The 21,119-nt window shown below is 37.9% G+C and overlaps 1 protein-coding gene across 6 annotated transcripts in view; it reads left to right on the top strand.

Annotated features, from left to right (window-relative positions):
* sik3 (SIK family kinase 3) overlaps positions 1–14,060 on the top strand; it is a 300,542-nt gene extending 286,482 nt beyond the window's left edge. For 3 of the 6 annotated variants that reach the window (XM_043676612.1, XM_043676614.1, XM_043676610.1), the window contains 5 exons: positions 5,019–5,167; positions 6,025–6,154; positions 8,945–9,043; positions 9,784–10,017; positions 12,421–14,060. In XM_043676612.1, the coding sequence (XP_043532547.1) occupies positions 5,019–5,167; positions 6,025–6,154; positions 8,945–9,043; positions 9,784–9,974 (569 nt within the window). In that variant the 3' untranslated portion in view covers positions 9,975–10,017; positions 12,421–14,060. The remainder of the gene's footprint in view (positions 1–5,018; positions 5,168–6,024; positions 6,155–8,944; positions 9,044–9,783; positions 10,018–12,420) is intronic. The other 3 variants (XM_043676615.1, XM_043676613.1, XM_043676611.1) reach the window with 2 other exon arrangements.
* Positions 14,061–21,119: the final 7,059 nt, after the last annotated feature.

The raw sequence follows: 21,119 nt of genomic DNA, 5'->3' as shown, positions 1-21,119 counted from the left end.
TCCCACTCTCTGGTCAGAATCATAGTCACTACGCTAGGCAGTGACTAGATTTTGAGTGACGTGAGCCAGAAATCTCATAGAATGATAAATAGGGAATCCTGAAAGGAATTGCAATTGGAGAAAAGGGAGAAAAGACCAAGGGGAAAGGAAGGTTTCATGGTGGGTTCTATAAGAGAATCCTCCTAGCCTTGATTAAAACCCCCGAATGTTATATAACATCTCCTTGCTTTTTAGTATGTTCTAACCTTTGTACTCTCTTTCTATTGGGTTTGGTCTGCCAAGGAAGCCATCAGGGCTTTATCATTGCAGTCCTGGTTTAAGATTGCGGTTAGATTCTGATTACGTCATTAGGACGCAATCTGTATACTTAATCAAAACATGCTGGCCCCTGCTGAATTTGTTTGGCATCTGCAATTTAAAATTGTAGTCATTCACATTAAGTTGGTTAGGGGTCACTCTCCCATTCCATTTTGCTCACTACCCTGCCTGTTTCTGGCCACTAGCTGTTAGAATTCCCCTCAGCAGATATGTAGGTTAGGTATGCTCATTATAAATCATGGCACACAATCCTACCAAGTTACATAATGATGAAATAGATATACCTGTGTTCATTACCAATTTTATGTGGTGTATAAAATGTATACCAAGTAGTGAGGTATCAAAGAATCACAGAATAGTCACGGTACAAAAGGAGGGCATTTGGCTCATTATACCAGCTCAAGCTATTAAATAATTCACTAAATCATTACCCAATACCAATCTCCTGCTTTTCCTCCATATCCTTGTGCACTATTTCACTCTAAATAATTATCCAATGCCCTGTTGAATGCCTGAATTGAACCAGCCTGCTCCAAATTTCCAGGCAGTATACCCCATGCCTAAACTATTCACTATATGAGAGAGTTTATTTTCTCACATTACTTTGCCTTTTTGCACGTCATTTTAAATCTATGCACTCTTGCTCTTGATACTTTTACAAACAGGAATTGCTTCTGCCTACCTACCCAGTAATAAGCTTGAGACAATTTCTCAGTTACCTTGCATTAACAGCAACAATGTTTTTTTCGTACCTTTATCAGGATTAAAATTTGGAATTTGCCAGTACAAAACCATACCACAGCAGTTATTTAACTAAAATTAATTTTGCATTTTGTTATAAATAAGGTCCAAGTGGTTATTGAAACAGTACAATCTGCATTTGGGATTCAGTCGGCAGTGATGAATCAGCTGAGGCTTTGCTAATTACTCCAGGTTTCCATTTTTTTTGGTTTATTAAAACATGTAAATCAGTGTGGTAGGAATCAAAGCTGTAAATTGAGGTTTTTTTAAATCTATTAACTGAAGGCCCATCAATGTAAAAGGCAGGTTGTAAAGGATTGTTCAGAGCATCTTTATGTGTGACTTGTACTACATTTTATATCAGAGTCATAGTCATAGAGATGTACAGCATGGAAACAGGTCACAGGCCTCTAGTCTGAGAAACAACCCTCCACCACCACCCTCTTTGTTACTTCTTCAAAAAACTCAATCAAGTTTGTGAGACATGATTTCCTACACACGAAACCATGTTGACTATCCAGAATCAGTCCTTGCCTTTCCAAATACATGCACATCCTGTCCCTCAGGATTCCCTCCAATAACTTGCCCACCACCGTGGTCAGGCTCACCGGTCTATAGTTCCCTGGCTCGTCATACCGCCCTTCTTAAACAGTATTGGAAGAATGGACAGCAATGCCTTGGGTAAAACTAGATTCCTTATGATTGAATTAAACATTTTAATTAAATGGGATATGGAAAGGAATAAACATCAGTGCAAGGAATGCCAACATTGCAAAACATTGGAAAACAGATAAATCTGATAAATGTGGTTCATTTCCTGTATGGTACTTGTGTTTTAAGAAGACTTCAGATCACAGGAAGAAGGAGAGATTAAGTATGGTGAGGTAATTAAAAGATCTGGCAAAGAGCATATGGAGTGTAACATGGATTCTCTTAAGTAGAATCAAGAATGGTTGATATTTCAAGACTAGGGGGCACAGTTTTAAGGTAAGATGAGAAAGATTTTAAAAAGACACGACCAAATTCTTTACACAGGGAGTGGTTTGCATTTGGAATGAACTTCCTGAGGAAGTGATGCCTATGGGTACAATTACAACATTTAAAAGACATTTGGATAAGTACATGAATAGGAAAGGTTTGAAGGAATATGGGCCAGGAGCAAACAGGTGAGACTAGTTTAGTTTGCGATTATGTTCTGCATGGACTACTTGGACTCTATGACTCTAAGTCTGGCAATCTCCCGAGAGAAAGACAAAGTCATAATGTTTCAGGTCATTCAGAACTGAAAGCTCATTACTGTGTTATGAGTTAGTGGCAAGACGTCTGAAATTAGATGTGGGGACCATCTAAGTTCATGTGCTTATCCTTCCTGCAATCTTACAAACAACAGGGAAAGAAGAAAGAATGATCATTATCAAAAAGTTTTCTTCTTTTTCATTTAGTTTTGCCCAACTTTTAAGTTGTTCATCTATCCTGTGCATTATCTCCTAGAAAAGCCGATAACCTGTTGTAAACCTTCTACTGGTGATTTATTTTATGCAGTTGATTACTGACTCCATTTTGTACAATTGACAAATGAACATAATGAGGTTAAAAATCACACAACACCAGGTTATAGTCCAACAGGTTTATGTGGAAGTATGCTTGGCGTCGCTTAACTGTTTAGCATATGATAGCTCTTTCTCAATTCTGTGGATGGCCGTTCTCACTTGATGGAGCAATTTGTCTGGTTAATTCCGATCATGCATAAGACTCTCACATGCTAAATAGCTATGCAACCCTGAGCATACCTCCAAATAAACTAATTGGACCATAACTTGGTGTTGTGTGATTTTTAACTTTATCCACCCAGTCTTAACGCCGACACCTCCACATCATAAATAATGAGTGCCTTTAAGTGGCCGACTGCCAAGTTGTCCCTCCCACCAACCTTCCTTTCTTATCTTTTAGCCAGCAACATCCACTAAAATATTCAAAACTCTCTTTGTGTCATACTTTTGCCTTTCTGACAATAAATAAAAAAATCTCAGCATGTACAAATTAAAAATGCTAAATGTAATTCAAACCACCACCCAAATATCCTGCAAGGTTGTTGAATTTAATATAGTTTGCTTTTATTTAAGTTGATGATTCTTTTTAAGAGAACATTTCACTATTTTTTTGTTCACTTAAATGGAACATAGAGTGATGCAGCACAGAAACACACTCTTCAGCCCAACTCGTCCATGCTAACCTCGTTTCCTAAATTGAACTTTGTCCCATTTGCCTGTGTTTGGTGATAGTCAGGTTTTAGATTTCTTAACTATTAACAGAGCCATTATGTTATTTGTTAACAAGAAGAATTCCACTTTGCAGTTGAACAAGGTGGGCAAATTCCAATTTACTTCTTCTCAGCGCAGCAGTCTGATCATTGTGTACTGTTGTTCTTTCTGTTATAGGAAAGCCAAGATTGTTATAACCAGCAGGCTGGTCTGTGGACCACAGTCTATAGACTGTTGATTATGAATTAACAATTTTCAAAGTTGTGTTACTAGATCAGCTCAGACAAGCTCCTGACTTGAAACATTTCCAGTGGCCTTCGGAACTGCCAGTAAGCTAATGACAGCATTCCCGTGAAGTGTTGCAGTTAATAGAACGTTTTAAAGACTGCGGTTAGGCAGTTTGAAAGAAGAGCGAGCACCTTCAGTTTATCTTTGTCTTAGATGTCAATGTGAATGCATAACCTGCACATTAAAGATTCTGTTGCGTAATATGAAAATCATCTTAATGGTATAGCAGTGGTTTTCTCAGAAAAGGAAAATAATATAAATACTTATCAAAATTACTAAGAGATACAGCCAATGCCACTGGATCTGGCAGATTACACGCCAAAAAAGCCTGTTCCTGATAGCACACAGCACTGTGTGCAATCAGTTACGTCCTTGAGAAGGGCATTATAGCTTCATAAGATGTTTGTTCCTGTTTCAGTCTGTGTATCTGTTGGTCTATTCCATGTACAAGAACTCACTGTGAGTGCAGTCTTAGACTATTTCCTGCTGTATCCAGGAAAAAAGATGCAGCTTAACATTTAAACAGTTGCTAAGTCATTTTTTTGATTGCAGTTGACTTATTACACTGTTTCAAGTCATTGCTGTACCACATTTATTGTATAATAGTCACTGGGATGTGTGATTTTTTTTCAATTAAAATCTTGATTCATCCTGATTTCCTGCCATATTGGTGCATCTCGGCTTCTGCCAGAGAGATTTGGTGAGAAATTAAGACTTCACTGTGATAAAGAGCACATTGATCACTATTGGAGCAATCAAGAGGAAAATACTAAATCGTTATTGAAAGGTATTATGTATCTAAAGGCACCAATGGAGGGGGAGAAGGTGGGTGAAGAAAGGGAGTTGATATTTTGAGCAGCCCCCATGTTGAATAGACACCAAGCAGCTGGTAAAGCAATAATGAATGACATGTCAACATTTGCATGCTATTTTAGGAAATAATTGACCAAATCTAGCAAGGCAAAATCCTATTCTACCACGGAAGAACATTATGTATTGCCCTGTGTGTTAGTATGTTTTTTTCTCATTCTTTAAATGTAATTCATTCCACATCTAAATATCTCTGATTCTCACCCTTTTACTCTTTCTGTCTGAACTTGGAATGCCTTAATCTTGCATTTTCCTTGATATCTATGCTATATCACCAAATCTCTACACCTTCCTCCATTAAAGAACTGAAATGAAAGACTTTATATACCATATGACTGAAGATCTCTCATGTAATGTTTACCCAGACAAGTTCCTGTTTTCTCCTTTTAGACAGAATCATGTTAATTTAAAGGTTCAAAGATTCAGGAAGGCTGCTGTGAACATATCTAAAGTGATTGAAAATAGAGAAGTAGAAATAATTAAAAGCCCAGATCTCTGCTACCCAGAAACGTAAAAGGTCAAAATCTTGCCTTATTTCAGAATCTATGTCTGGTGATCGAATGGATGGAAGAAGAGCTCCCATGCAGCCCATGGAGGTAAATGATCACAATGGAGTTGGTTACACAACGAGACAGTCAACTAGAACCCTCCAGCGACATCACACCATTCAGACAAGTGATGATGCTTATGTATGTACAAACTATTTTTATTCTCTTTTTAATTTAACTGTTATATGTCTGATTATTACCTCTGATTTACACTGTAAACAATATGGTGCATTTTGTTTCAAGTTTAGTGTTTAATTATTTAATATTTAAGATTATGTACCAAAAATAGCATGACATTTAGTGAATATTAGAAAAATTAAGTAGGCTTCAGTTATGCAGAATTCTTTACATGCTTGGTCTAGCAAAGTTCAACAGTAATTATTTTTATCTGGATAGTCAGCAAAATTATGATTAACAAAATTGATGAAAGTCTCTGATATGTGAATATCAGACCATATGAATATCAGACCTTATGAACACACAGAGCCAAAAGAATTCTCTAAAACCCTTGTTATCAACTGTGCCTTCACCCCTAATCCTACCAATCTGCCTCACATCCACTATGTTGTCCCACTAACTTGTGTCCTTGCTTTGAGATCACTCAATGTGAGGCACACCATTAAGAAATTTCAGAAATGTATAAATCTAGCTAAAGAGTCAGTTGAAATAGCAAGCCGATGTTTAGAAATAGTTACGTGTGAAAGATGATTATGATGTTGTTTTGTGAGGTTTTTGTGTCTTTGTTATATGATCAGTGGTAATGGTCAGGGACCTGAACTGGATAATTTGTTAAGCTTTCATCTGGGGCAAAAGCGATTGCCAAGCTTTTCCCTGTAAAATTACCAATATTTTCTATTTTCAAAAAGGTACAGAAAAGGAGAATTTTATCCAATTTATTTGAAGGGATAAAGTACAGATTGTGCTACTTATTACTTATTATGATAGTTCCAGTCTACATTTATTGACAGATTTAACTTTGATTATCTTTTCATTTGAAGGATCAGGCAGAGCCCTCAGGGATGAGTTTATTAGCTGGAAAGGTGCTTAGCTCTGCCCGTATGTCAGATGTTGTCCTTAGCCATTCATCACTTACGGGGAGCCAACAGCTACAGACAGGAGGGAATGATGGTGAGTATTTCTTGTGTTCTAATAATCTTAACCACAAGCTAAATACTTAACATATTGAAACACAAATAAGCCAACACTGCATTTTAGCTGCAGTAACTCAGATATGTGTTTTGTTTGAGTTCATCAGTGTGCATTGATAACTATTTTGTTTTGTCCTTTCAATAAAGGTCATAAACATTTGTTGTAATGTATACACATTGCTTTTGCAGAAGGCTGATATTTGAAATATGATTACCTGTGATAATGTTGATTACGTTCTATCTGATTACAATCTGTGCTCACTAATTAGAAGTGGTTTATAGAGAAAGGTGTGTAATGAAGTCCAGTATCATCATTCAGCTCTACAAGTTATATAAAAGATTTTTGTGTCAATTCAGTTGCCATTTATTAATTGCCTTTTAATTCATTAGCTGAGAAGTTATGCTTTGGTTCAACAAAATATTTGGAGTGAAATTAGGTTTAATTGATGAGACAGCAAAATGGAATAGCTTATTCCTCAAAAGAAGACTTTTTGACCTATTAAATGCCTGCTGCTTGAGAAAGAACTACCCAGTCTAATATCTTTTAGCTCATGGTCCATAACCCTGTAGGTTATAGCTTTTCAAAAACTTATCATCGTAAAATGACATTAGATGAGGGTATCTGCCTTTTCCACACTTCTTGGCAGTTTTACATCCTCACTATCCTTTCGGCAAATATTTGTTTTGCAGCTAACCTCTCAACTGAATCAAATCTATGCCACCTGATTGGTAACTTTTCTGATGAAGGGCTTATGCCCGAAACGTCGATTCTCCTGCTCCTTGGATGCAGCCTGACCTGCTGTGCTTTTCCAGCACTACATTCTTGACTCTGATCTCCAGCATCTGCAGGCCTCACTTTCTCCTTGTTAACCTCTCTGTTAATCTCCATCTGTATAGTCCCTTCAAAATTTTATACACCTCAATTAAATCTTCCGTCATGCTCCTTCATTGCAAAGAAAATAAAACCAGCATATCCAATCTTTTCTCTTTGCTAAAATTCTCTATTCTTGTCAGCATCCTTCTGAGACGTTCCTGTTGCCACTCTTGTGTGGATATATCCTTCTGTGATGCAGTGATCTGAACTTTGTGTGGTACTCTAGCCATAGTCTTATTAGTGTTTTATGAAATTCTAACATAACCTCCCTGCTCTTATAACGTAAACCTTAATGTATAAGAGAAATTATCGCTTGTAATATGGACAGAAAGTTCTGGAGTAACTCAGCAGATCTGGAAACATCTGTAGAGAGAGAAACAGAATTAATATTTCAAGTCCAATATAATTCTTCTTCAAAACTTGATTTTGAGGAGGTTTGTGTAAGGGATAGAACCACGAAGAAGTTGGAGGAAAGGGTCACATATTTGTTTGACATCAATTCTGATAGGAAAAGAATCAGATTCCTGTCAGTTGTAGAGAATGGTGGTAGTCATATTTTGAGTGCAGTCTGAACTTCTGATTTATGACTGGTCAAAAATCACAGGATGGTCAGCAGCTGAGATTTCAAAAATACCCTGAAAACCTACTTAGAGAAGATTGACCTTGACCTCAATAGTTGGGAAAAGAGTGCTCTCGACCATCCAGGATGGTGAGCCCTGTTTCACTGAAGTTAACTGCCTTTGAAGCAAGGCGGATGATAAAGGCTGAAGACCTGAGAGCAAGGAGAAAGTTCAAGAGGAGTGATATTCCCTCAGTGACCACAGACTGACCATCAGGCTGACTAATGACTGTCTGCCAGTGTGGATTTTGGATTTTTTAACTGCTGTTTCTTGCTTAGCTTTTTACTTTGCCTTTTCCACCTTCTTTACCTTTCACTGTCTTCATCCCCATCTCTTAAAACCTCTCTCTGTCTTTCTTTGTCTTCCACTTCTATTCGCTTTCTCACCCTCTACTTCATCTGGGACTCTCTGGCAGACTTCTCCACACTCTGAGGGATCACCAGGAGAAGTTTCATTTCCACTAAGTGCATTTTCATGATGACAATCTTATCAGAGAGATTAATCATGCTCCGTGACTTAATTAGGCATATTGAATTTTCATTGTTTGTAACATGCCTCAGCAAAACTGTAGATAAGAAAATAAAACTTTGATTAATCAACCTGTGAAAAAAAAATGTTTCCTATAGTCCATCATCTTGCATGACTAATAAGATTTCAGGTTACATTTATCAAATAACCAGCAATATTATGAGACCTGTTTGGAACTGTTACCTTTCTGTGTCCTATGTTGTTTTTATTAAACAATTAGTTTGAGCTTCAGTGAATATGTGAGACTGACACAACACTGATAAGCGTAGCATACCATGACAGCAGATCTACTAGCAGAAGTAGCTACAAGCAGCCGCATAGTGTTGGCGATCAAAGTAGCTTAAAAGGCTATGTGTTACATGGTCAATAAAATGGAAAGCTCTGAATGAACCAAAAAGTCTCAGGTACCTTGCATGACTGCTTCCATCATTGGCCTAGAAGTAATCTGCATTCAAGACAGGCGAGAATTTCAATGTGATTTTCTCATTTAATTTGTAATAAATTTTGAAAATATTGCTTTACAACATAGATGCAAATCACTGGGGATGGCTGGCTAAGAATAACCCTGACTGAAATTTCTAAAATTCATATTGAAGCAAGTTGAAAGTACAGTACCCATGAATGGCACATAGTAGATGTGACCTCAAGTTCCATGTCTTTCCTCAAATGTGGTAGGGAGTTGTATTTCAACAGAAAGGGGAATATTAGAAGCATATTAGAACCTGATCTACATCTTCATACCTTGCAGGAGTTAATACATCACTGAGATTGGCTAGTGTTGACAGTAATGTCCATATACATCAGAAGATGTATAACCTGATGGAATGCAGAAAAGGAACAAAATCAGGTAGCCTGTTTCTAGATTAGATTGCTTACAGTGTGGAAACAGGTCCTTCGGCCCAACAAGTCCACACTGACCCGCCGAAGCGCAACCCACCCATACCCCTACATTTACCCCTTTTAACTTAACACTACGGGCAATTTAGCATGGCCAATTCACCTGACCTGCACATCTTTGTGACTGTGGGAGGAAATCTGAGCACCCAGAGGAAACCCACGCAGACACGGGGAGAATGTGCAAACTCCACACAGTTAGTCGCCTGAGTCGGGAATTGAACCCGGGTCTCTGGCGCTGTGAGGCAACTGTGCCACCGTGCCGCCCACAAAAAAATACTTCCATTGAAATATAAAGAAGCAGTCCTTTCTGAATAAATAAGATAAATTTTTGATGAAGCTTTACAGCAGACATTTGTTAAGACAATAGAGCTTGTGGCTTTCACTGGACCATGAATGGACCTATGGAATTTGGCCTTCAAAATGTCAATTAAAATCTTGTTATTCCATATAATGTAATTAGAATTTGAATTCATCAATTTCACTCTAAACCAAATAGAGCTAAATGTGAACCAGAATCAAGAAATGCTGCTGCCAGAACATTGATAAAATTCAAGAATTCCCTCTTCCTTTAAACATGTTTGGCAGCATTCACAGTGGCTGACTCTAAGCTGTGCAAAACACTGTAGCATTAAGGCTTGAGTGCAAACATTTATAGTAAATTTCTTGTTTGATTCTTCAATGCTCTTTCAGAATGTGATGAAAGTTCACAGAGTTCTGCTGATCCAAACACAGGAGAGGGTTCACAACATTCAAACAGTTCCTGCTACTCCACCAAATGCATCACTGAGATACTGAAAGAACTGAATCCACCATTTGACAACAAACTTCTCACCTACAAACACCCTGACCTGGCGTTTGGAATGGAGCAAGCTGGAGTGTAGTGGATACAGAGGTGATCTACAATGCTGCTGTTCTAAGGGGAATGTGTGTATTTACCTTTTTTATATTCTTGTAGTTTTACTGCACAATGACTTTTTTTTGGTTTCTCATAGTTTGTTGTGGCATTTTTTATAATGAAGGTAAAATGTGGAGAAAATAATGTTTTTTGTACAATGAAGTTATACCTATAAAATGATGAGTTGAGGAGGCATTAACCTGTGTTTTCTGGCTTTGTAAAGGCGGAATTAAACTTGGAAGTGGAGAGCCAGTAAAGTAGTGTTGGCAGGAGATAGGGGTGAGATATTTTGTTGGCGGTTGTAATTTGGATAGACTGCGTGTTCTTTGGTAGTAAATAGCCGACTAGACTTAAGAGTGAGGCATATAGCCTTGCCAGTATTTTGGAGGTGAAATGCCAACATATGCAGAGACCTCCACTTCAATGTAGACAGCCTCCCTGCACAGCCTAAGGATGATCAAGGCAGGGGCTCCATATGTCATTTATGGGCAGAACTGTGGCTCAGGGTTAGCACTGCTGCCTCACCGCACCAGGGATCAGGTTTGATTCCAGCCTCTGGCGACTGTCTGTGTGAATTTTGCGCACTCTCTCTGTGTCTGCATGGGTTTCCTCCGGCTGTGTTGGTTTCCTCCCACAGTCCAAAGATGTGCAGGTTAGGTGAATTGGCCCTGCTAAATTACCCATAGGGTTTGGGGATGTTTAGGTTAGGTGCATTAATCAAGGGAGATGTAAAGTAATAGAGTAAGGTAATGAGGCTGGTTGGGATACTCTTCGAATGGTCAGTTTGGACTTGTTTGGCTTAAATGCCCTGTTTCCACACTGTAGGGATTCTATGATTTATGGGGATTTTGAGTATTCATACCCTCAAAAAGTAACTGCAACCTAATAGTTTGAGATTGACAGACCATCTCAAGTAGGCTGCCTCCATTCTGGAAAATCAATTTTAAAGCTTTATCAAAAGATGAATTTTCATTTTCTCTTAAAAAAGGAGCACTTCTTCATATTTCAATTGAAGTGTTACATTTGGATGTGGATCTGATTTATCTCCATTCTGCATTCCAACAGGTAATGCAGTTTGACACAGGATGGACAGACAAATTGCTGCAAGTCCAGCCTAGATTTTGATTGTGTTTGCACTGCTGTGCTACCCAAGAAGGGCATCTCGGTGTTGGGGTGCCCCTGCAGTCCCTGACCTGCGTCAGTAGCACCCACTTCACCCACTAGGGCCGCCAGCTCTTCAGAGCTGCCATCTTGACTGAACGTGTACCATTGAGTGTATCTGCCATCCTACTAAGACATGGCACAAAGGCAGCCAATGATGGACTCTTTTTAACTTATCTTTTCTTTATTTTAAGTTAATGAGAATGCTTGATGCACAGCGACAGTATAAACCTTTCACTATATTTTGTATTGAATGCTCATGACAAGAAATTATTCAATTAAGCCATCATATGGAAGATAGCAGCGCTATCAACAAGTGTGGGATCGGGATCACTACTTGGTCCCAAAAATGAGTTCCCAAAATTTGTAACAAAATCCAGTTCATTCTGTCTGACTACAGCCATAAGTTATACATGAGAACACCTCCAGTTACTACAAGAAAAAAAGATAGTCATAAAAGTGAAGCAAAATATCAACTAATACCAATGTGTTGTGTAATTTTATGGCAAGGAAATTAAACTGTTTATGCTAGAAGCTTTCTAGTAAGACACACAGTTACATAAAAGCAGGACGTCGGTGTTTCCATAAGGTTCATTGGGTAAATTTATTAACCAATGTGTCACAGAGCCATTAGCTCTATTTCCTGAATGGCTGATTTGCGATGCAGAGTGATGTCATCAGCATGCAATCAGTTCCCACACTGGATGAGCTACCGTCTTCGGAACCTTGCTGTTCATCTGAGGTGTGATGACCCTCTGGTTAAACCCACTATTGGTCATGTCTGTCTAGCATGAGAACAGCCAGTGGTTCTTTACAATGAAGGCAACTTTCATGTATTCCAGGATGGTGTGTAGTTTAACCTCAGGTCTCCATTAGGATGAGCTAAGATAGGATAGCAAAATAAATGCTGTAATTAACCTTGATTTCTGTGCTAGGATTCTGAAACAAAATCAAAACCTGATTGTTACAGGTTGAACTTCTTTTGAGTTCTGGGAGAATTTTGAGCTTTAAAATACTACATGGTCAACAGACAATGATGAGAACAAGAGTGCTGACTGGTTTTCTTTCTACGACTTAAAAGTCAGTACTTCTACTTTAGAACTTGCCCTAACTGTCTTTCCATAGACTAGAGATTGAACCTGGGGCCCCCCACTCTGTAGCTTTCATCTATTCACTGAACTATCTGTTTAAGATAAATTACTGTTATTAAACTGTGATTTGTTTAATTGGCACAGCAAACTAACGACCAGATATTTGTTATTCTTCTACAGATGAGTGAGTTCAGCTTTGAGGTGAAAGGTCCATTTTGCCGACAGTATCTAGCAGCAACATGCCAAAACTTCATTGTATTTCTTTCCAGCACAATATCGTGACTTGTTCACTGTCAGTTGAGGGGTTGCGCTACTTGCCACACCTGCCAGTACCAGTCATGAGAAGAAGAGAAGACTGAAGTTTTCAAAATTGCAAAAAGAGAAAATGAAAACAGCCATGAGTCCCCACCAACCTGACATCCCAGGCATCTTCATTTGTGAAGCCCTCTCCCCTCCCCCTTCCCCCTCCGGCCTTACTTGCAGAAACAGAGCCCTCCAAACCCTGTGATGTCACTTTATCCAGGGAGAGTAACTGAGCAGTGCAGCATGTGCCCTGAGGTGGAATTTACTCTGTGAGCAATAAGACTGCTTGCTGTCCCTCTGGTACTCCTTCATTTTTGATTTTTGCCTAACAGTGGTGCAATATGCTTTGTTTTCCTAAATTTCTTTTCCAGTGTTTGTTGTTGTGCTTTCTTTTTCTTCTTAATTTCTGCGTCATTTACCAAAAAAAGTATATGGCCATTTTAAAAAGACACGTTAGATTTTATGTATTTTATTTCCCATTCACATAGATCTTGTTATGTTACCTTAAGATCTCAATTAAATGAACCGTGTTAAAAAATAAATTGTCAAAATGGATGATTTTGTTATATTTGAATTGTAACTTGCACCTTTGTTGAAGTATTTTTCCCTTTTTATGGCATTGTAATGTGACGACTTTCCTTGTGCCAGGTGAAATTTGTTAATGTTAACCCTTTGAAATTTCACATTGTGTATTATGTTTCTATGTCATGTCATTTTTTTATATGTATTAAAACACCCAGAACCTGCCCAAAGACCAGGTTTTTGGGATTCTTTCTGAACTCTAAAATTGATCAGAAAATGAAATTTAAGTTGAAAGATTTAGCTGCTTCAAAGAGAAGAAGAAGCAGAACTTCAAAAGGAATTTGCACGAGTGGAAAGAAAGACTACAAACTAAGCCAGTCAAGCAGTGTTTAACTGTGATTTTAATAATCATGGTTTTAAAAAAATAACAATAAAAGTAGCTCTGGACAGAGAATTTTTAGACCGGATGAAAATTTAAACATCACCCATTTATCTGCTTCTCAACTACAAATCTGTCCAACTTCTGTCATTTGTACATTTTTGTTCCATTTATTTGATGAAAAAAAATCAAAAACTTGATATTCAGCTGTTTAGCGGGAAGGTACCAAGAAAACACTGAAAGCTTTTATTGTATGTATCTTTTCTTTGTTTACATGACACTGTATTTATGGGAGAGTCAACTGCCAATTTAAGGAAAAAAAGAACTGAAATGCAGTGCCATCTCTCATCTGTAACACATTTTTAATGTTGCTTTGTATTGTAGTAATCAATACGCAGTATATGTTGAATGTATATTAATATACTTTGCTATTTCTGTTTCGGAAATGTTGAAAAGTATTTTTTCTTGTTTATGTTGGACAAAAGGTTCAGTGATCTAGTACATTGTGTGGGTCACTTGCAACTAGTAATTTAGTTGGAAAGTGGGATCATGACAAATAAAACTATGTAATTTGATCTGAAAAATGTTACTTATTAATGTAAATGGTTTTTCCTAAGTTCCTTTCTGTTTTTTTTCTGATTTTACAGTATAACATCAAGTACAGGAGTAAAGCATGCACTCTATTGACTCCATCAGGGTTTCCAAGACCAATAGGTTTTTGGACTAAGAAGGCAGGATGCAGAATAATAGACTGACAAAGTTTCAGGTGCATTTGCACCACACCTTCATACAGCAGATGTACCTTAAATTAACCTGTCAAAATGTGTCACAGTGATGATATGCATATTTTATACCTAAGGATTTTGGTCCAAGTCATTAGCATCAGGAGGTGACTGACTTTACTGGCAGTATAATGAAAAATGCATACTTCAACTTGGGACAAGTGCAATTCCTAATTATATTGATCTCTGCTGTAGATAAAAGTGTCACAGTATAGAATATATCCAGATGGACAATTAATTGTGAAAATGTAATACATTTTTTGCTACTCCGTTTTATAACTAGGATCTATTATAAAATGTTGAACATGAATTTATACATGTGTTGAACATGTGTTCTTGAAGTCCCAAAACACTTAAGTATTAATGCAGTCTCTGATATTCATCTCTTACCTTCTTGGTTATGAGTTATTGTATTGTATTGTGGATTTCCAAAATTGTAATCTATCTAAAAATAAGTCCTATTTTTGTAACAATCTCATTCTGCCATTGCAAGTTTAAAGGAAAATGAAGGAAGAAGGTAACAACTATTAGGAGCAAACAGGCTCATTCAAAGAGGAGTGAGCTCGAAATCCAATAAATATGTTCAGCAAAAGTGGAGATTCCGTACTGGCAATTATCAAAAATGTGCATTTCCTAGTAAATGTGCAAAGTTGTTCATGTTTCTACTAATAATTATTATTGAGCCCATCAAAACTTTTTTGGTTGAAAGTATTGTACTTAAATAGCATTTAATTATTTGGTATAGTCACTTACTCAACAATGGGGAGGTTTTCACAAAATGCTCCTAAATTTCCAAAATGTGAATTTTGTTCAAACCTTATTTTAAATTAAAATAAGCACTTCATTACAGTGAAGCATATCAACAGTGGGACATCAGTGTTTTCCATATTAAAGGCATATAGTCAACTTAGACCATTTAATACGGGGTGGCACGGTGGCACAGCAGTTAGCACTGTTGCCTCACAGCGCCAGAGACCCGGGTTCAATTCCCGCCTCAGGCAACTGTCTGTGTGGAGTTTGCACATTCTCCCCGTGTCTGCGTGGGTTTCCTCCGGGTGCTCCGGTTTCCTCCCACAGTCCAAAAATGTGCAGGTTAGGTGAATTGGCCATACTAAATTGCCTGTAGTGTTAGGTGAGGGGTAAATGTAGAGGTCTGGGTGGGTTGCTCTTCGGAGGGTCAGTGTGGACTTGTTTCCACACTAAGTAATCTAATCTAATCTAAATGTAATATAGACTGTGAATTGAGTAACAATATTTACAGTACCCTGCTCCAACAATGTGCCTTAACTGCATCCTTTAAGTGAATAATCATATTAATTCTTTAACATCTTCCAGTGCAAATAGTTTGTTTTGCTGATTGTGCAACTTCATTTTAGATGCACTTCCTATGACAGCACATTGCAAAGCTGTGACCTATGCTACCTAGAAGAATAAGGACAACGTTCTCATCACCACCTTCAAGATGCTGATCCAATTCATTCATCTTTCCTGACTTGGAATTGTATCACATTTCCTTTGTTGTCACTGGGTAAAAGCCTGGAATATCCTCTTGAACAATGCTGTGGGTGTACTTGCACCAGACAGAGTGTAGCATGTCTAAAAGGTGAATCACCATCTTGTCAAAGGCTATCAAGAATGCACAATAAACGTTGGCCCAGCCATTGGTGCTCATGTTCATTGAAAGAGCTAAAATGCTAACTTTTGACATGTGGTTGAATCCCTGAGTCATCTGCAAATCTTTTCTAGTCCCTCACAATTATGAATCATAAAAAATTGAATCATAGGTCTGACAATTTTTAGGGACAAACTAAATTGGCTGTATTTAATCTGATTGAATGTGCATGTTTTTAAAGTGTCACACAGACAACTACTACTTGTCACTCAACAGCAGCCACTGATTGGCTACTTACCAATTACATTCCTTGAGATCTTTAAAAGTTATTACTACATTTATTTTCCATTACTGAGTTGACATTCTTCACCCACTCTGTGGAAAAGTGACTTCTCTGGTTAGCAATTCCCCTTAATGACATGAAAGGAATAATTGCTGAGGTGTGAGTTGAATTCACACTGATTTTTCTTTCTTTATATTTTAAAAAAAGCTGTACTGTCTAGTTGTTTGTGATCTCTAATTGATTATGCACTTCATGAGCACTTATGTAAATCTGAAACTACTTTTCCCACTCCCAGATCTTTCTTATGCATGTCAATGAAATGTGTACTCTTGGTTTTAATAAGAACTGCCAGTTGTCAGATTCATGTGAATGTGATGTGCAAATGAAGGCACACATTTTTGTCGAAATCCACATTGTACTACAATATCATGTCAAGTTCCCTTTTATTCCAGATAGGCAAGGTCCAATGCATAAGAAAATAGGGAAACAGCTACACAGAATGTGTTAACTCTGGAAATATGGAAGCTGATAAAGGACTAGCACTCTTTCTGTTTCCCCTCTCAAATGTATCTGATTCTGGTGTTAGGTCTACCTGCTCCCCATCTCTTGTTCCTCAGAGTCCTAAGATCTGGGGACATCTGTGCTAGTTTAATGGTATTGATATTTCTAAATGTTAAAATAGGCCAAATTTATAGTAACTTGGACAATGAATATATGGAGTCGAACCAGGCCAATGTTTTAGAACAATGCTTTCTGAAATAAACCTTAGAACAGGTTATTTTAGAACTAGTAATGTGCAGTGAGGCAGAATGTGTTAAAGGCCTAATGATAAAACATTTTCTTGGTAAGAATGACCACAGCAAACATTCAATTTGAGGATGCGAAATTTGTGTCTGAACTACAGTCTTAAATAGTAAAACCTGTAATTACAAGGGTATGAAATGAGAAATAAAGATGCTACACAAAGGCTACACCATCCATGACTAACTAAGGAAGTTTAAGGATGGTAACAAATTGAAAGAAAATGTGTGTATGATGCTGCAAGGATCAGTTGTAGCCCATCAGATTCAGAAACCAGCAAAGGATGACAAATTAAAAGTGGGAGAAATTGGGGTATGAGAGAAAAAAATCTAGCAATGAGTACAGAAATGGATAGTGATACAGTCTCCAAGTGTATAAAATGAGAATACGTAAAATAAGTGTTGATCCTTTCAAGAATCAGAGTGGAGAATGGGAAATGGCAGAGGTTTTGAACAAGTATTTTGTATTTATCTTCACAGTAGAAGACACAAAAAGCATTACAAGGTTTCTAGAACATCAAAAGGCCAAAAGAGGAACCGAAAGCAATCATAATCACTGAGGAAAAATGTACAGAGGAACCTCTGTTATCTGGCATTAGATTATCCGAATATCAGATTATCCGACCAGATCAAAAGGTCCCGATTCTTGGCTAAACAATGTTATCTGGCATTCGATTATCCGGAATTCGATTAACCGAACGAAATACTCCTCACCTATGTCCTTCAGATAATCGAGGTTCCTCTATACTAGGAAAACCAATGGGACTGAAAGGTGATAAGTACCCTGTATCAGATGGCTGGCCTCATAGCGTATGAAATGAAGTGACTGCAGAAATAGTGGATACGTAGTTTCTAATCTTCCAAAATTGCCATGATTTTGGCAAGAATGCAGTATATTGCAAAATCAGGTGGCTAATGTGCCACTGTTTAAAAAAGGCTGCAAGGAAAAGCTAGGGAACTAGAGATGGAGAGTCTAACGCCAGTGATGGGTGAGTTGTTGGTGGGGATTCTGACAGATAGGATTTACATACGTTTGGAAAGACAGGACTGATTAGGGTTGGTCAGTATAGCTTTGTGTGTGGGAAATTGTGTCTCAAATGTGGAGTTTTCCGAAGGATTGTCAAGAAAATAGATGAAGATAGAGTGGTAGATGTCTACATAGACTTTAGTGAGGCCTTCAACAAGGTCCTGTACAGTGGACTGGTTAGTAAGGTTAGATCACATGGGATCCAAGGAGAGATAGTCAAATGGGCTTAATGGAAGACAAAGCGTTGTTATTCAGACTGATGGCCTGTGACCAGCAGTGTACTGTGAGTATTGGTTCTGGGTCCACTGTTGTTCATCATTTATATCAATGATTTGGATGAGAGTATATGAGGTATGGTTAGTGTGTTTGCTGATGACATAGTATGGTGGACTGTGAAGAAGGCTTTCTAAGAGAACAGTGAGATCTTGATCAGATGGGCCAAGAAGTGACAAAGTGTAATTTAGATAAATGCGAAGTGTTGCACTTTGGTTAGGCAATCCAGAGTGGAACTTACACAGTTAATAGTAGGGCTTTGGGGAGTGTTGAACAGAGGGACCTAGGGGTGCAGGTTCATAGTTCCTTGAAAGTGGCATCAGAGGTAGACAGGGTGGTCCACGCATTTGCATGTTTGCCTTCATTAGTCAGACCATTGAATATAGGAATTGGGACATTGGTGAGGCAACGTTTAGAATATTGCTTGTAATTCTAGTTGCCCTGCTATAGAAAGGATACCATTAAAGGGTACAGAAAAAAAATTACAAGGATGTTGACTGAAAGGTTTGAGTTATCAGCAGAGGCTGGGACTTTGGATAGCCAGAAACCGAGGGGTGACCGTATAGAGGCTTATAAACCATGAGGGCATAGCTAAGGTGAATAGCCAATGACGTTTTGCAAGGGGAGGAGAGTCCAAAATTAGAGGTCGTAGTTTAAGGTGAAAGGGGAAAGATTTAAAAGGGACCTAAGGGGCAACTCTATTACACAGGGTGGTGCGTGTATGAAATGAGCTGCCAGAGGAGGTGGTAGAGGTGGGTACAATGACAACATTTAAAAGAAATTTGGGCAAGTACATGAATATGAAAAGGATGAAGATGTAGATCCCAGACAGGACCTCTTGTCTTCAAGATCGGTCAAAAGAATCAACAGAATGCGGAGTGTATAAAGCAAGGTTATCTGTTTAATAAAATAAGGCAGCCTGGCGCAATTCTGTCCAGCAACACAGAGATTAAAGTTTCTTGTGTTCTGTGGCAAAGTTGCACAATTGCAATTGAACAATAAGCATTTTTATATGTTTTTTAAGAGACAAGTACAGCCTTAATTACAAGACCAATCATCTGTAATAAGGTGACATGATTGACAGCAGGCTAATCCAATGATATTTCCTGGCAATTGGTTCTTGTTTTAAGTAGATCATCAGCTAATGCTAGCAGTTCAAGGTTAGTTCGAATGGTCAATTAATGTCTCATGATTCATACAATGAAAACTCAATTTTTTGCTTTATCTTCTATTTCAGCTAATTCAGCAAAGCAGTAATATAGGTTTACAAAGTCAAATCATAACTTGAAGCCATTTCGTGTTATTTTAAATTGAAAAGCCTTTTTGTTGTTAATAAAAACCTACATATATTTGTTGCTTCTAACAACTGCCTAGATTCAAATTTTGAATCCTCAAGGATATGGGCCAAACATAGACAAATGGGACTACTTCAGTCTCTGATTCATGGTCGGCATGGATGTGTTGGACCGAAGGGTCTCTTTCTGTGTTGTGGAATTCTAACACAGACGTATAGCTACTGTTCAAAAAAGCAAGGAAACAGAAAATACAAATGATAAGGCAGATAGTCTCTCATCTATCATTAGGAAAATGTTAGAATCTATTATTAAGCTATTGGTTGAGCATTTAGAAATCAAAATAAACAGGCAGAGTCACCATGATTTTGTGAAAGAAGTTGTGTTTGGCCTTTGGGGATGTAAACACCGTGGTGAAGAAAAAGGAATCAGTGAATATAATGTATTTGGATTTCCAAAAGGCATTTGATAAGGTTCCACATAAAAGATGCAATGTATAAGAGTTCACAATGTTGGTGCTGATATGTTAGAATGGACAGGGAATTGACCAACTAACAGGGAACATAGAATCAGTAAAAATGGATAATTATGGAGTTAGTAAACTAACTGGTGGAGTGCAGCAGGGATCATTGCAGTGACATCAGCTACTTATGATCGATATTAATGATTTGGATGAAGGGACAGACTGTTTTCTCTTTAAATTTGCCAATAATAAAGATAGAGAAGACCAGTTGTGAGGAGGCTACAATGAGAAAGCAAAGAGATATATAGGTTGACTCAGCAAAAGACTTGGCAGATGGAGCATAATGTGGGAAAATGTAATGTCCACTTCAGCAGAAAGAACAGAAAAGCAGAATGTTATTTAAATGCAGAGACTACTGAATGCTGCAGTATATAAGGATCTCTGTAATCTTGTAAATCACAAATAGGTTGCATGTAGATACAGCAAATGATTAAGAAGTCAAACAGTCTGTTGGCCTTTATTACAAGGTGAGTGGATAATAAAAAATGCTATTACTATACTGGATATAGGTGAGCCCACATGTGAATTATTTTACTGGTCTTAGTCTCATTGTTTAAGGAGGGATGTATGTGCATTCAAAGAATTCAGTGAAGGTTAACTTAGCATATTCTTGGGATGAAGGGGTTGGCATTTTAAGAAAAGTTGGAACAGATTGGACCCATACGCATTGGAGTTTGGAAGAATGAGATGATCGTTTTGCAACATAAGATTCTTGAGAGGGTTGAACAGGGTAGATGCTGGGACGATGTTTCCTTTTTGTGGATGGAGGCTAGAACTGATGGCACAGTTAAGGGGTCTCCCATTTAATGAGATGAGGAAGGAATTCATCTGATGTTGTTAGACTTTGGAATTCCCCAGAGATCAGATGAGGCCAGATAATTGAATCTATTCAAAGCTGAGTTAGACAGATTTTGTTCAGAGGGTGTTAAATTTTATGGGGAGACAAGCAGGAAAGGCAGCAGTCTGATCAACTTCATCGAATGGAGGAGCAACCTTGTGAGGCTGAAGATCCTCCTCTGTTCCTGTTTCTTATTATCATAGGTGGGGGTTGGTGGCTCCACAATATAAACTGCCTCTTTGAGA

Source organism: Chiloscyllium plagiosum, chromosome 35 (genome assembly GCF_004010195.1).
Source record: "Chiloscyllium plagiosum isolate BGI_BamShark_2017 chromosome 35, ASM401019v2, whole genome shotgun sequence".
Taxonomy (NCBI): domain Eukaryota; kingdom Metazoa; phylum Chordata; class Chondrichthyes; order Orectolobiformes; family Hemiscylliidae; genus Chiloscyllium; species Chiloscyllium plagiosum.
Note: the sequence above shows the minus strand (reverse complement) of the source record. Positions and strands in the feature narration are given on the sequence as shown.